The sequence below is a fragment of the Anomalospiza imberbis genome, chromosome 17, assembly GCF_031753505.1.
Source record: "Anomalospiza imberbis isolate Cuckoo-Finch-1a 21T00152 chromosome 17, ASM3175350v1, whole genome shotgun sequence".
In the NCBI taxonomy this organism is placed as follows: Eukaryota; Metazoa; Chordata; class Aves; order Passeriformes; family Viduidae; genus Anomalospiza; species Anomalospiza imberbis.
The window spans coordinates 12753671-12769427 of NC_089697.1; the positions used below are offsets into that span (position 1 = coordinate 12753671).

At 44.8% G+C, this 15757-nt stretch overlaps 1 protein-coding gene across 1 annotated transcript in view; it reads left to right on the forward strand.

The window, feature by feature from the left end:
- BCAS1 (brain enriched myelin associated protein 1) overlaps positions 1–15468 on the forward strand; it is a 38703-nt gene extending 23235 nt beyond the window's left edge. The window contains exons 10-14 of the mRNA XM_068208064.1: positions 3858–4025; positions 7122–7187; positions 10520–10650; positions 10758–11016; positions 14382–15468. Coding sequence (XP_068064165.1) covers positions 3858–4025; positions 7122–7187; positions 10520–10650; positions 10758–11016; positions 14382–14456 — 699 coding nt within the window. The 3' untranslated portion in view covers positions 14457–15468. The remainder of the gene's footprint in view (positions 1–3857; positions 4026–7121; positions 7188–10519; positions 10651–10757; positions 11017–14381) is intronic.
- The last annotated feature ends 289 nt before the right edge of the window (positions 15469–15757 follow it).

Below are 15757 nucleotides of genomic sequence, written 5' to 3' on the forward strand. Positions count from 1 at the left end.
AATTTTACTGAGTCACTGGATGTTAAATAACTGCTTTTCTGGGCTTCTGCTCAAGCTCAAATCCCAGAAATTTGCTGCTTCCAAACACCCAGATGCCCCTGAGTGGCTGCTGCTCCTGCAGCTCCTTTAGCTGAGTTTTCCCACTGGAGATGCAGTTTGGATATTTTATTTATGTTAAAAAAAACCCAAAGGTGTTTAGATATTTACAGAGTAAACATGCTTGAAAAGAATCATAGCTTCAAACATTTGCCACCTGGGACTGAATTTCCAGGGGAACTGAGGGAATCGGGTGCTTGGAATGAGAGGAAAGCTGGGAAGAAGAGGGAGAGGGAGGTTTTTCTGTAGTTGTTATTGCTACAGAAACCTCCTCCTCTGAGTAGTCTGGCTTATTTGAAAACAGAGCTGGGCAGCAGGATGTGTGCTGAACATCAGGATGAAATAAGGGAAAGGAGAGGCCTTCTGGCAGGCTGCTGTGTGTAGTTTCAGTGTAAAACAGCAATAAATCCAGTCTGAATTCAGTCATTTCTTAATGAAATATCAAGGTCTTTTAAAAAAAGAAAAAAACGATGCAAGAAGGGAAAATTTTCTTGCAGAAAAATAGTGAAAATCACTCCTGTGGGGGAGAAATCAGTAGTGATGGTTGGTTTAAAATATTAGTCTGATAAGCTTTTGGTAAGATTTCAACATCTGATTTTGAAATTTTAACCCAAATTAATTATAGATGTTTTTACTGCTGCATAATGTAGGCTCTGCCCACACCAGCTCTCCAAATCTCAGAGCTAAAATAGGGCTTGGTACCTGCCCTGAGCACCTCTAACCCTGGAAAAATCTTCAATTCTGGGGTCTCAAACACCTCAGGGTGTAAATCTTGGACCAAAATTGTCTTTCACTGCTGTTAGCCAATAATGCTGGATTTAATTTCTCCTACACCACCCTCAGCTCTTTATATCAGGGAATAGAAAGTTTTATAGGGAATTCTCTACCACTCCAAGCAGATTTTGTTGCACCCAGAAATATTAAGGGTGGGTTAAAGCATTTACACAAATGCACTGAGATACAATAGCCTGGGAAATCTGAACTTTGGCAGATGAGCTTCTTTCTGCTTGGTTAGAACTTCTTGGGTCTGGGATCATGCTGAGACCAAATATTTTTGCAGAAATTCCCTCCAGAAAACTGCAGTAGAAAACTGAATTTGGTCCTAAGAATTTAAAAGAAACCAAGCTCTGCCTGTTTGAGCATTGACTCCTTTACCTGTAAAAGGCTCATGTGGCTTTACTAAGTTTTCTTGGAAGAGAATAATATTTTATATTTCCTTTGGTGAAAGACCCTGGTGACCCAGTCAGCTTGAAACTAAATAAAATGAGGAGATATGTACAAAAAACCAAAAGGCAACAGGTTGGCCTCAAATTCAGCTCTGTGGGGTGTTCTGCAGTGAATTTTTCTTTTTCTGGCACATTTAATGCACTGTCCTTTTGCTAGGACAGAGAATCCAAGCTCAAATAGGTGGAGAATTCAGAGTCAGGAGTAGCTTTGCTTTTGAAGTCACAAACAGCAACCACAACACTCAATAGATGCAGGATTCAGCTCCAGCTTCTCTTTCCAGGCACTCTCTTAAATATCCATCTTCTGATGAGCTTTCACTTCAAAGTGCAGCTAATGAAGTGCCTGTCAACACGTGGCAGTTAATGCTGCTGCTCTGCCTGCAGATGAATAAATATGGAAAGGCAAAATGAAAAATTCCTTATTCAGCTTCTCAGCTGGGAGCCACTTTGTATTTGCCCCATTTCCTGATCAGTCTTCACGAGGATTTTCAGAACTGTTACTCCAATATTTGCTGTGCCAGCATTTTTTTTTCCCAGAAGGAATACTAATAGGGAGTTACAGTGGGCAATTTCTAATATTTGTGTTGGAAAGCTGCTTTCAAGGCCTAGCAGATATCTGATCAGGGCAGGGAAACATGATGCTTCACATTTATCTGATCAAAGCAGGCCAGGCCAGGGTGGAAGGTGATCAAGGCAGCATTATTTACACTGCTCTGGGATCTGTCTTTAAAAGCAGATGTGTTTGCTTAAAAAAACTTGAATTTTAAGTAGCTCTTGCCATGCAACTGCAGGAAAACCATGCTCTTTTACTGATGTGCAAACAGCAAACTGGTTAATTACTGGGTGAAGCAGAACATGGAATCCTAGAATGGTTTGGGGTGGAGGGACCTTAAAGTGGCCCAGCCAGTGCCACCCCTGCCATGGCAGGGACACCTTCCTCTGTCCCAGGCTGCTCCAAGCCCTGGCCAGCCTGGCCTTGGGCACTGCCAGGGATCCAGGGGCAGCCACAGTTGCTCTGGGCACCCTGTGCCAGGGCCTCAGCACCCTCACAGGGAGGAATTTCCTCTGTATATCCAATCTACATTTCCCTTCTTTCAGAGTGAAGTCATTCCTGCAGAAGAATTTCCTAAAGAAATGTGCAAAAAAAATCCCTGATTCTTGAAACAACTCAATCCCTGAATAGATGACCAACCCTAATTTAACTGGGCAGTGCTTTTTGCAGGTTGGCATTTGGTCCCAGGGTGCTTTTGTTGGTTTTGCCACCAATTCCAGTGCAGAGCCAGAGCTGCAGAGACAAAACTCCTTTGGGGTACAGCAGAGTGATCCCAACCTGCCCTCTTGGAGTGATGAGATCCCAGGAGCTGAGCTCTGTTTTACTGAGCCACTGCTTCCACTCTGCTCTGAATCATTTCCTTCCAGCAAATAGATGGGGAATTGATGATATGGATGTGTGAATAGTCAGAGATCCAGAGTAAAATTATTATAGATTGATTATCTCAAAGCTGTTCATAAATATAAATTAAATCTACAATTCCACGGGGAAGTGGGATGTGCTGCAGCCATCTCAGGCAGCAGGGATAAGGAATATTTATTCCCTCATCATTCTTCTCCCTGTTACCCCACCCCCAAAATGTTGTTTCTTCCACAAAAGAGGAGTCAGGAACAAAGCAAAATCTCTCCTGCTGCTGTAGGAGTCCATGGTGAGTCCCCTTCCTGAATTTGGAGTTCCCTGCAACTTAAAAATGTGGCGGAACTAAAAGGTGTGATGGAATACTGAGTAAATACATTGGATGGCTTGTGTATGAAGGACTAAATAAACTGGGATTTTATTGCTTAGAAAGAGAGATGACAGCAGCACACAGAAAAACTGCTGTAAAGGGGAACAGGAAATATCATTGTTCACAATAAAAGTGGCAGAGTCCAAAAAAAAGAATGTGGTGACAAATAAGAATAAATGGAATAAAGGACAGGGGGAATGGCTTCAAACTGGCACAGAAGTGGTTTAGATGGGATATTCAGATGGATTTGTTCCCGGGCAGGGAGGTCAGGTCCTGACACAGATTCCCAGAGGAGATGTGGCTGCCCCATCCCAGGAAATGTCCAAGGCCAGGTTTCAGCAATTAATAGTGTCCATAGTGTGTTTCAAATAATCTTAGTTCTGCTTTTGAGTGCAAATTCCTGAGTATGATCTTTCTCATATTTACTTGATTTACTTTAGCCTCATCTCCTCAGGACATGCATTGCTGTGTGTAATTTCATTTTCATTCTTTTTACATTGTAATCAAAGCTAGATTCTTGTGACTGGGAACCAGTAACTCAAGAAAGGTTATTTATTTCGTTTACATAAACTGGTGGGATTTTAACACTTATTTACTTATTTTCAATTGGGATTAATCAAATTCCTGAAGCAACACGAAGAGCACAGTGAAGCTGAGGATGTTTTTATGCCCTGTTTGGTTGTAAAATTTTAAGAACTCAACCAACTCCTCATGGATTGAGTCAGAATGTTTCTTCCACTGTCTTTCTCAACCCTAGAACTCCTCAGAAGAAGCAGAGGCCGTGAGCAATGAGAAGGCAGAGGTGGCTCTCGAGGCAGTGGCTCCCGACAGGGACGAGAGCAAGAGCACAGAAAGCGCCGAGGTGAAACCACGAGGGGCGGAGAGCAAAACACCCAAGGCAAACCTGAGGAAGTTCTTTAAGCTGGTAAGAGCAGCTTTTCCCTTCGGGGGCTCAGAGGGCTGGGGAGAGGCTTGGAAAACACTTTGCCTTTGTCTGGGAGGGCACAGGGGTGCTCAGGGATGAGGGGCGCTGAGGGATGGGCAGTGCTGAGGGATGAGGGGTGCTCAGGGATGGACAGTGTTGAGGGATGAGGGATGCTCAGGGATGGACAATGCTGAGGGATGGACAGTGTTGAGGGATGCTCAGGGATGGGCAGTGCTCAGGGATGAGGGGTGCTCAGGGATGGACAGTGTTGAGGGATGAGGGATGCTCAGGGATGGACAGTGATGAGGGATGAGGAGTGCTCAGGGATGAAGGATGCTCAGGGATGGACAATGCTGAGGGATGGACAGTGTTGAGGGATGCTCAGGGATGAGGGATGCTCAGGGATGAGGGATGCTGAGGGATGGACAATGCTGAGGGATGAGTGATGCTCAGGGTTGGACAGTGCTGAGGGATGGACAGTGCCCAGGGATGAGGGATGCTCAGAGATGGACAATGCTGAGGGATGGACAGTGCTGAGGGATGAGTGATGCTCAAGGATGGACAATGCTGAGGGATGGACAGTGCTGAGGGATGAGTGATGCTCAGGGATGGACAGTGCTGAGGGATGGACAATGCTGAGGGATGGACAGTGCTGAGGGATGCTCAGGGATGGACAGTGCTCAGGGATGAGGGGTGCACAGGGATGGACAGTGTTGAGGGATGAGGGATGCTCAGGGATGGACGGTGCTGAGGGATGTTGAGGGATGAGGGATGGTCAAGGATGAGGAGTGCTGAGGGATGGGCGGTGCTCAGGGATGAGGGATGTTCAGGGATGGGCGGTGCTCAGGGATGAGGGATGTTCAGGGATGGGCGGTGCTCAGGGATGCGCGGCTGGGACTTCTCCCCGCATCCCCCCACGCATTCCCCGTCCTGCATCTCCCTCTCGCGGCTCCTTCCGGAACGTCCCGAGGGCTCCGGTGGCCCTTTCCCCGCCGAGGTGGCCCAATGAGCTCCAGGGGTCGCTCCGAGGATGCTCTGCCTTACAAATCGCATCCCCCGGTGGGAATCTCCTGGAGGAACTCATCTCCAACCCCGCCTCCAAATCCATCTCCCGCTGGCCACGGCGCTGTCAGTGCTCCTGTGCCGTGTCCTGTCCTGCCCTGGCTTTGGGGAGTTGCATTTTTAGTGGCACGACTTTTTTTGGCAGTTTATGTAGGTTAGATAAACTGGTGCGTGAGAGGAAAGGAGGCAGTCACTCCTGCAAAGGTCCATCAGGTGGGAAAGAGGAAAGGCAGAAAGTAGAATCTAATCCTGCTTCCCAGAAGAAAATTGGGCCCAAACCATCTGCAGTCCCTGTGCTGCCCTGCTTCCCCACATAAGCAAACTTAGGCAATAAATAGCATTTAGAATTGAGAATAACTCTTATGTTGTCACAACCATTGACAAAATGTAGCAGGGTATTGGCTGTCCCCACCCTCCTCCATTTAAAAGCCTCCCAACCCACCCTGCTCACTGCAGAAAACTTTGTGGGCAGCCTTGGCCAGCAAGCCCAAGTGACCAGAGGCAATGATAAGAGGTCAGCAGTGCTCTGGAGAGAAATCCTTGGGGTTGTTTTGTCCTCGGCTCACTGGCAGCAAGAGGGAGCTTTGTCTAGACCTCAAGGTCTTTACTCTGTTATTTTTGGTCAAAAATAATAAAAACAATGAAAATATATATATATATATATGAGGTGGATTAGAGAGGTTGGCTAAAGCAGAGCTATTTTTATCTGGGTTTGGGGTGTTTATAGGGGAAAAGGTAACACTGATTGCTGTTAGAGCAGGTTTTTTTTTTTTTTTCTAAAGGCATTTAAGGACTTGCTGAAACAGAAAAGCAGAGCAGATCTTATCACAGCCCATCTTCATGCTCTCTGGACCGGGTTTGTCCCCAGCACAGACCACACTGTGCTTCCTCCCCTGCAGCCTCCTGCACAGATAAAGCTCCCCGAGCACAAACCTGTGCCAGGCTCAGCAGTGGCACCTTCCAGGGACAGGGTTTTCCCCACAGAAGCCATGAATTGTCATGGAGTGGTTTAATTTTCTCTCCTGCTGCTGCCATGTATTGATTTCCGTGGTTTTGTAGGAAAATCAGGGTGGCAGTAACCCCATCTGTGGGATTGGTGCTGTTGTGCTTCACATTACAAACGTAGAGCTGCAGCAAACCACAATTCTGCCTGAGATAAATTTAGAACAAAAGTCACATCCTTTCATTGTTTTCATTGAACTTCTGCAATGAGAAATGGCATTTAAATTTGGGCACTCTGAAATCCTGCCGTTTATTTTATGCTTTGCTGCTGAGCTCTCTGGATTCTGTGGCACCCAGGAGAACACATTGAACCCTCCATCACGTTTTTAAACACAAGTGCTCATTCCTGTCATCCCTTTTGTAGCACTAATTGTAACTTAAGCTTAACCTAATTCTCACAAAGCTTGTACTATTCACTCAGTTTGGTCAAACAGGGGTTTCCCACTTTTAAATCTCGGTGGAAATGGGTTTTTTACCTTAAAAAGATATTTCAGAGCCAAGGTTTGCTCCGAGTGCTGCAGCCTCAGGCTCTGCTTGGATTGTCCTAGCTGGGAAGTGTGGGAACCAAGGAGGATTATTATTTAGAGATTTAAGGGCTGCAGGAATAAACTGGAAAGCAAAAATCAGGATTAAATGGATGCTGATGACAAAATATGGAAACATCCCTCTAAAGCTGAGTGGGCTTTAATTATTCACAACACATGCACTTAGTAGGGTAGATAAATAGAGAGCAAGTCCCACGAGGTCTTGTAGGACAGAATTGGCTCTGGAAAGCAAAGAAAAGCTCTTTCCTAGAAAATTCCAGCAGCAGAGCTGACAGCAGGTTCTTGTTTAGTGGCTGAAATGATCCCTGCTCAGGCCTTGATGGGAAACCTGACTGGCAAGAGACAATCCCACAGAACAGAACCAGCAAAGCCCACCCTGGAGATGGGGGTATTTCCAAAGTGGAGCTGCTGAAGTGCCTTCAAGCCTTGATTCCTGGGAATTTTCATCCTGAATGAAGGCCTCACACAGGACCCTTTGTTATTTTAGTCAGGCAAGGGTGATGGAGGGACCCCCCGTTCCGAAGAGGGAGATGGTCCCAACCCCAGACACCACGTAAGTGGACTTTGTCTTTTTGGCCTGGACTTCTTCATCCTCTGGTGATGGGTTCTTGTCACCTCCTTCCATGCAGCTCTGCCTCTTGAAATGTAAAAGTCACTGAAAGGAAAGTGCTACGCTCCCTGAGCTTGGTATATTTACACATAACTTTTCTGTTTCTTTGATCTATTCATAATATTAAACAAGATTTTAAAGAGTCAACATTTTTTTTTAAAAGAAAGCTTTTTCCGGGTGTGTTCCTTTTCTTAAAATAATCAGTGGGTTTGTGTTCAGTCTTCTTCCTCTCTCTTGCTGCTTTTTGACTTTCTGCAAGAACCTTGGCTCAGGCAGTGGAACTAAATACACACAGAATTATTTTTACTTTGTTGATTTACTTGTCTTCTGAGGAAAGGATCATTTAGGTGGAAACTCTACAAAAGAGAACTGAAAATGAGAATGAAAACTGTTCATTGTAATGTAACAAAAGCCATGAAAATATTTGCTTCTTGTTCTGTTTTTGTTTCTTTCGTTCTGTGTCCATAAAATCTAAACCCAACCTTTGGGTGTGGTATTTGCATTCTATTCTTCATGGCTTTCAAAATGCTTCAGAAAAATTATATTTTCATTAGAAATACAAATTCTGTTAATTTGAGAGCCAAACCCTCACCTGCTGCAAGTGAAGATATCCAGAAGAATTCATCTCTCCATAATGAGAACTAAAACAAGGTTCTGTCTCTAGACAGTTTCCTTTAAGAGGAAAACTGAAGTTGCATTCAAAGCTGACATTTCAGAATTTCCTTTTTTAAATAGCTGTAAAATTATATCTCTCTCTTCCTATTTTCACAATGTCTGATGACACCAAGGTTAATTTTTATGAATTATGTCTCTAAAAGCATCCTACATATAGAAGGGCCTTGTCTTGTGACACTTAATCCTTATTTCATGCCAGAGCTTTGTGAAGTGATCTGGGTAAGACACCAAAAGTTTCAGCCCTGGATCTATTTTATTATTTTAATGGGCAGCCAGCTTCCTTCCATTTTTGTAAATCAGTTTATTGTTCTTCCTCATTCTCTCCCTTGCCCTGGTGTAAAGTAGAACAATTTTATTCCTCAGAGGAGCCCAAGGAAAACTGGATCTGCTGTCGACTTCTTCCTTTTTTGGGGATTTCTTTGAAAGGATTTCCTTAAATTATGCCATAGTGTCTCTGGAATGCTGTGATTTTCCTCCCCTTCTCATCCCCGCCACTCTGTACCTTCCAGAAATTGCTCCAAAACCACAGAAATCCTGGGCTTAAAAATCAGCCTTGGCCCAAGGTCTCCTGTAAGATAACGGGATAAATGCTGCCCATTTTTCTTTTTTTATTTCAGTGGCACTGCTAATGTTGAGGGAGGCAAAGCAAACAGCCAGGAGCAGCTCCCCTTTGGAATAAGGAGCATTAACATCTTTCATTATTCATTGGCCTCACTCCGCATTTCCTGAGCTGCTCCCATCAATCTCAAATCTGCCCATTTCCTGCCTTTCAAGGTTAATATGAAACACCTCAAAGAGATTACCTGATAGGGTTTGAGTTGGGTATTTTTTGCCTGGAAAATGTATTATGAATATTTTTTAAAAAGTGTTTTGTCTGCCTGACATCAAAGCCCCACCTGCTCTCAACCATGGGGACGGCTCTGCGTTGGCTGCAGCGCTGTCTCAGGCACGTGTGGGGAGGAAAGCTCTAATTTTACACCCGCAGAGCAAAGCCACAGATTTCACAGAGTGGTTCTGAGGGTTCCAGGCTCCTCTGGCCCCTTTGAACTCGGCTGTGTCTGGGCTCAGTCTTGTTGCTGTGCTTGTTGCTGCAGCCAAGGTGAACATTTGCAATTTCACCAGGGAATCATTCCAAAGGTGAGCTGAGGCCACTTCCAGTGAGAAGGGTTTTGGGAAGCAACTGCTGGGGCAGCAGCTCAGAGCTCCCAGAGTTACCTGAGCCAGAGAGAACTTGAAATGTGCTTGGTGTCCATCCTTGTGCTGGGCGAGCTCCTGCATCCCCTGGGCACTGCAAAGTGTCACTTCCCAGGTGAGGTGACGCAGGTGGGGTGTGTGTGGTGTCTGTGAGCCCAGAGAACAGCTTTGCTGTCCTCCGACCCCGCTGAACCTGCTTTAAAAATTTATAAATCTACTGATCCCCTCCTTCACCTTCTCCTGCACAAAGACGAGCTGCTGACTGGATTCTTTAAGAGCAGAGCAATCCAGGTGTGAGGAAATATTTACCCACATATATCAATCTCTGGAAAAAGAAATCACTCCAAAAGCTCATATGTAGTGGAGGAGTTGAGTCCCCTGGTCAAGTCTGACTGTATTAAATGGGTTCTGTGATTTAAACATGGAACTTTTTAAAGATTGGGTAGCAAGAAGCTGAATTGAGTGAAAAAGGCAAGCAGCAGGATTGTTGTCCTCTCTCATTCTTGTTTCCCCAGTATTATTTAAAAATAATATTCCTATTATTTTTAAGTACAAGAGGTGTATTTGCATTCTGTTTCTCTGGAGTTTCTGCTTTCAGGGTTTTCTCTGAAATCATGATATCTAAAAATGTTTTTGTTTTGAATGAAAACTAAGCCTGGCATGTGAGCACATAACCCCAGGCCTTCAGAAAAACACCAAATATTTCAAGACTAATGGTAAAATTCCCAAAGCTGGAAAAATACACAGCATTAAGCTTGGGCCATGGCCTGAGGGCAGATGTGAGATTTCCAGCTTTTCAACATGGCAAATTTGTGCTCTTTTAGTGATGGCAATAAATAAAGCCATATGGTTGGTTTTTTTTTTTTTTTTTTTTTTTTTTTGCATAAGAAAAAAGAAAATCCTATTTGCAGACAGATTTCCTGGCAAAAACACCCTCATTTACTACTTTCCAAACAGTGACAATTTCATTGTCTGATCCTTTGTTTGCCAGACATGATTTTTCTTGTGTGAACTTCAAATATATCCTGAACTTCTCTGAGTTCTGGAATCTTCCCCTTTACTCTAGACAGGTGCTTTGTGATTGTGGTTTTTTGGAAAATTTCCTGTCTCTTCTTTTGCACTTGTACATGAAATTTTCTATCATATTCTGGATTTCCACAGGCAAACCCTGTGTTGTTAATTTTTGGTTGGAGTGTTGCTCATTCACAGGGAATTTGTTTTCATCCTTTGCTTTATGGGGTCTTTTGACTTTTGTCCTCTCTCAGATCTTTTCCTTGCACTTTTTGGGTGCTTTCCCTGCTTGGGTTGCAAACTCTGGGGGTATTGCAGGGGGCAGTGACTCTGTGCATGTTCTCTGCCTCCTCGAGCAGCTCCAGCAGACACACCAGTGAAGTTGTTCCAGGCAGGGATGGTTTGATCCTGCAGTCTTTGCTCATGGAATTCCATCAGCTCCCTGGGAGCCCTTCCCTGAGCCAACACTGCAGGAGTTCATCCCAGCCTCTAGAAATGCAAACCTGCTGGGCAGCAGGATGCCTCCTGCCAGGTGGCCTTTCATTTTTTTAATTATTTTTTTTCCCCCTAACATATTTATGGATCTCCTTCTGAACTCTTTCTATTCCCCACTAAAAATAACCCCTGTTTGAAACCGCTGCAGACTCTGAACGCCACGGAGAAGCCTCTTGCCCCATCTGAGAGCGACCCTGGGGGCCCAAGGAGCAAAGAAGGCTCCAAAGACAAGAAGTCCACGGTGGAGCTGGGCAAGCAGAAGAGCAAGGAGCAGCCTGAGCCCCGGGAGCAGCCAGCAGCTGACCCTGACTCCATCCACAACGGCGGGGACGCCAAGGAACCCTCCTACAAGAAGACGGAGAAGAGGCAGTCCCTGGGAGGGTTTTTTAAAGGCCTTGTACGTTCATTTATCTTCCTTTTTTTGCTGTTTTCCAGCTGGTTTAGGCATGCAGGCTCTGATCCGTGTGGGATTTGTGCTTCAACTTCACCATCAGGGCTTGGGCCAAAGAACAGCAAGGTTTTGGGAAAGGAAGGCAAATTCAGGCCTGGGGTGCTGATTGAGGCAGGGGTGGTTTGCCCCGGGGGAGCTGGAATTGTTGGCACAGCACTGGGTTTGGGGTTCTTGCCTTGGCTATGGGGATGACTCAGTGTTCCTACAAATCACAGGGTGTTCATTAAGGGAAAGTGGACGTGGGGCTGGTTTACCAGGGGAACCTGCCTGCCCACGGGGGGGTGCAGCTGGGACATCCCTGCAAAACAAAATCCCTGCAAAACAAAATCCCTGCAAGCTCAAAATCAAGGGAGGTGATCAAAATCAAAACTCCTTGGTGGAGTTTAACAACAGACACAAATCTAGAATTCTTCCAGAAAGCGAGGTCTGAAGGAGTGAGGAAACACCCTCAAAATTCATGAAAGACACAGAGAAAGGCAGGAAAGGTGGCTCAGATTGGAAGGACAAGAAAAACTTTTAGATCAAGGAAGGAGATCGTGAGAGGTAAAAAGACCATTTGAGGAATAAAACAGAAGCAATGTAGAGGAAGCAGAGATGTTCTGTAGGATTTATTTTTTCAGTTTGCCTCAGTTTGGCTGTGCAGTCCCTTATCTTCTGCTGCAATCACAGAGAGTGCTCCTGCAGCTTCCCTCTCCCATTAACTCTAAAAAAAGAGAAATTTTTGACAGCAGTAAAGTTGATTTGGTCACTTTATTGTGCTTCAAAGTGGCAGCAAACCACATAACAGTGAGGTCTGCGTATGGGAAAACTCTCATGAAATATTATTATGGATTATTATTATTATTATTATTATCTCACTTAGAATATCCTCAAGGTTACCAAGAACTAAGAAACTCATTCTGCAATCTAAAAAAATCATCTCATCACCTAGGTGATCAGAAGGTGTAATCATTGATCTAAAAGTATTAGATCACACACACCAACCAATGCCAGCATTGCCATTTCAAGATAACAGCTCGATTGTCTGGGAACAGCCCAGCAGAGAAATTCAGCTTTTTGTTGATAAAATGGGAGCAGGAGATGTTGAAGAGGGGATCCAGCAGCTCACCCAACAACTCCTATTCTGGATTTTAACACCACCCTCTCCTGGATGCTGAGTCCCCTGGGGATGGCACAGGGCAGGAATGCAGATTAAACACTGCAGCTCCAGCCTCTGCTCCCAGCTGGGCTACAAATGCTGGAATTTTGGCTACAAATGCTGAAATTTTGGCTACAGCTGGAGCCATTTTTGCAAGCAAACAGCATCAGTGCCGGCTGCAGGGTTTGAGCACAGATAAGGTTGTTCCTATGGAAAAAGAGATTAATTTATAAGCTGTAGCAAATGTATTTACGGAGTCTTTGAAAGATTAGATTAGAAAGAAAAAGAAAGGGGGAAAAATATTAATAACATTGTTTCCTGAGCTGGAATAACTCATAGTCCAGTTGTCAGGAGCTGGGAGTGCTCAGCACGTGGAAAGTATTTGGATTTTTTCTGATCAGAGTATGTGCTGCACTGACCCAGGCTTCTCCTGAGCAAAATCTGGGGGAAAAAGTACTCCAGCACCACAATTTTGCTATGTGTGCACTTTAAAATGTTCTGCCCAAATGTTCCAACCTCGCTGCCACAAAGCCGTGAGCTGGTGGTACCTGAGCTCCTGAATCCCAGGGCAGAGCTGGAATTTGTTCCTTAAAAAAGGCAGAAGAAATGTCTTTCTTTCACGAGAAAGATGGGCTTGGAGAATTCCAGTTCAACAGGAATCATCAGCCAGTCTGGTCTTCCTGCTTTAATCAGCAACCACCTTGAAAATGGGTGCAGCAGGAGACTGCAGCAAAGTGAGTGCTAAATGAGGCAAAAATTGAGATTATCTCCAAGGAGTCTCCTCTCCTCTCTCCACCCTTTCATAGAAGAAAGGCAAATTGTATCATCTCATTCCCTAATCAGTTTAGAAGTGACTTCATCATATTCAGACAGGAGCTGGAGCTGGCAGACCCCATTACTCCTGTGATGTGGGAAATCTTTACCTCATGTGGAGGCTTTTAGGGTTTCTGGGTAAATTTGGAGTGAAGAGCTCACTTAGTTTTGGTTGATGGATAAATGATGGATTTGCTGCTACCAGTAAGTGGCCAAACCCATTTATTCTGCTCCAGAGCATCCTCCAAACTCAACATCAGAGGAAGCAGAAGCGAAGCCTCTGCAGCAGCTGAGCTGCTCAAGATTACCATCAGTTTTAGATGGGATTTTTCAGTCCATTGTGATTTTTGGCTGCTCTTTTTCATACTTAGATCCTCCAAGGTGAAAAATTAAAGGAAGATCAGTGAGGTGGAGCCTTATCAGTGTAAAAACCTTGCTGGTTTTACTTCCCTGAAGGGGATGAAAAAGTCAAGACCTTTCACTCTCCATGTGTAACACAGAAGCCTCCTGAGGTGGTGACTCAGGCTTCCAGGAAGGGACAATTCACACATTATTCTGCCTGGTTCCTATCCTAGGGAAGGCACAGAGTCACCTTTAGCTTTGTCATGCTGGATTTTCTGCTTAGCAAAGCATGATTTGGGTTACAAACAGCACTGACACCCCACAGTGGTAACAGTGACCTCAAACACTCTGGGTTCGTTTTGCTGAAGTTTTGGCAGCTTCAAGGCCAGCAAAATTAGGTCAAGCACCTTAAACCAGAGCCAAGTTTTTATCAGTTAGTGAAAAATGTAGTTGGTATAGTTAGAGCTATACGTTTCCTTCATCTAAGCTGGATTAGTGTCTTGGAGTGGTTCCAAACCCAGAATTATGTTTGCAGTGTAAAAAAAGCTTTATCACTCGAACATTGTCGAATACCTGTCATGCATAAAAGTATTTAATGTTCCTTTAACCTAGAGCAGAGCAGGGCTGGCTAGAATACACCATTCATCATGCTTGAAGGACTCTTAGCAGGGTTGCAGTGAAGCGTTTAGGGCAGGGAAATGTTAGAGAAAGTTATGCCAAAACTCCAATACTACAGACACACAGCCTGACTCTGGTATGTGAGCCCAGTTCCTGAAAACAATTGTTTCTATGCCAATTGAGACAATTATATTAAGAGAACCCCCTCATTTAGGCAGGAACTTTGTGTGGTTCTCATGATGCAGATGGTGCTCATATATTTGTGCATATTAAACGAAGAGAAGCAGGGAGATTAAATCAGTGGGAAATACCTGGCAGCAAAAGTCTAGGACAAAATTCCAGACCTGACCATTCAGAAATACTTGGAAATGTTTCTAAAGGTGTCTCTCTTGTTCCACAGGGCTCCAAAAGGATGCTGGATGCAGAAGTGCAGACAGATCCCGTGTCCATCCTCCCTGCTGGGAAATCCAAGTAGTGCCCAGCCGTGGCTGCTGAAGGGAGGCTCAGCAGCTCTCTGGGAGCTCCTGGCAGCAGAAATGACTCCTTTCTGGCAGCAGAAATGACTCCTTTTCCTCCCCACGGCTGTCAGCAAACACCCGAGGCTGAAGCAAACACCGGGGTATCATTGCAGGTTGTCACTGGCAGGGTTTGTTCCTCACCTGTAGAAAGCAGCTCTAAAGATCCCCGTGAAATGTGTTGAAGGTAAGGTGCTGTGCATGGTTTAGGTGTGCAGAGGGGAGGGTAACTCAGGTACGAGGGCAGCAGAGAATTCAATAAATGGCAGAAAAAGCAAAGCATGTGACAGAGGAGGGCAGCGAGGCAGGGGCAGAGAATCCTCTGCTTCAGAGAGCTTGAAAGCAGCCAGGAAAGCACAAATCCCCCTGAGAAATGTTCTGCTTCAACGTAACAGCAGCCGAGTCACTTCTGGTGGGGTTTCCACAGAGCTGGGATCCGAGCTGAGCCCTTCAGCCTGGCAGAGCCCGTGGTGAACAAGTCCTGCTTCCTGATGGGTATTAATGTAAATTAAAACGCTAAAATGCAAAGGCTTGAGGTGATTGAGGCAGCTCCTCTCTTGCCGGGCGGGGTGGGATAACAAATTAAAAGCTATTTAAGGTTCTAATAGGACACAAGAGGGCAGCCACGTCCCCTAACGCCGGGCTGTGCCTGCCAGCCCGGAATTAATGTTCCTTAGATCATAGGAAACTTAGCTGTTCATCCTGATGTTTGTTTATATCCGTGCTTGTAATTAATCCTAATAAAAACCAAAATCAAAGCTGCCCAGGCAGCTCCCTGCTTCACAAGACTCCTGTAATAACTGTAGTTGATAAATTTTCCAGAAAATTAAGATTTCTGTTTGTTCAGTCCTAGCCTGTACAGGGAGCCAGGGGCCTGACGTTTTAATCCACACTGATCTTAATGATGCAATACTGTATATTTTGACATCCTTATCTTTAAATAAACTAATACTTATCCTTTGAAACAAAAAATCAGTTGCTGCTTCAATTTTCCAACCAAGTTTGTTATTTACATCCCCGTGGTCAGATGATTGATGTGACATGAAGGCATACATCAGCACAGACAAACCTTGCCTGTGGAGGGAATAGTTGTTATTCTCTCTTTGGCTGAGCAAAGATTACACCTGGAAAGCAAGGGAGAATTCTGCAAATTCTGCAGAATTATGTTTCTAGCTAATCAGAGAGGACAGAGGTGAAAAGCCCCTGCAGTTCAGTGGGATTTTGGCTCTGGGTTCTGCAAACCAGCAGCTTTGGGGTGCCC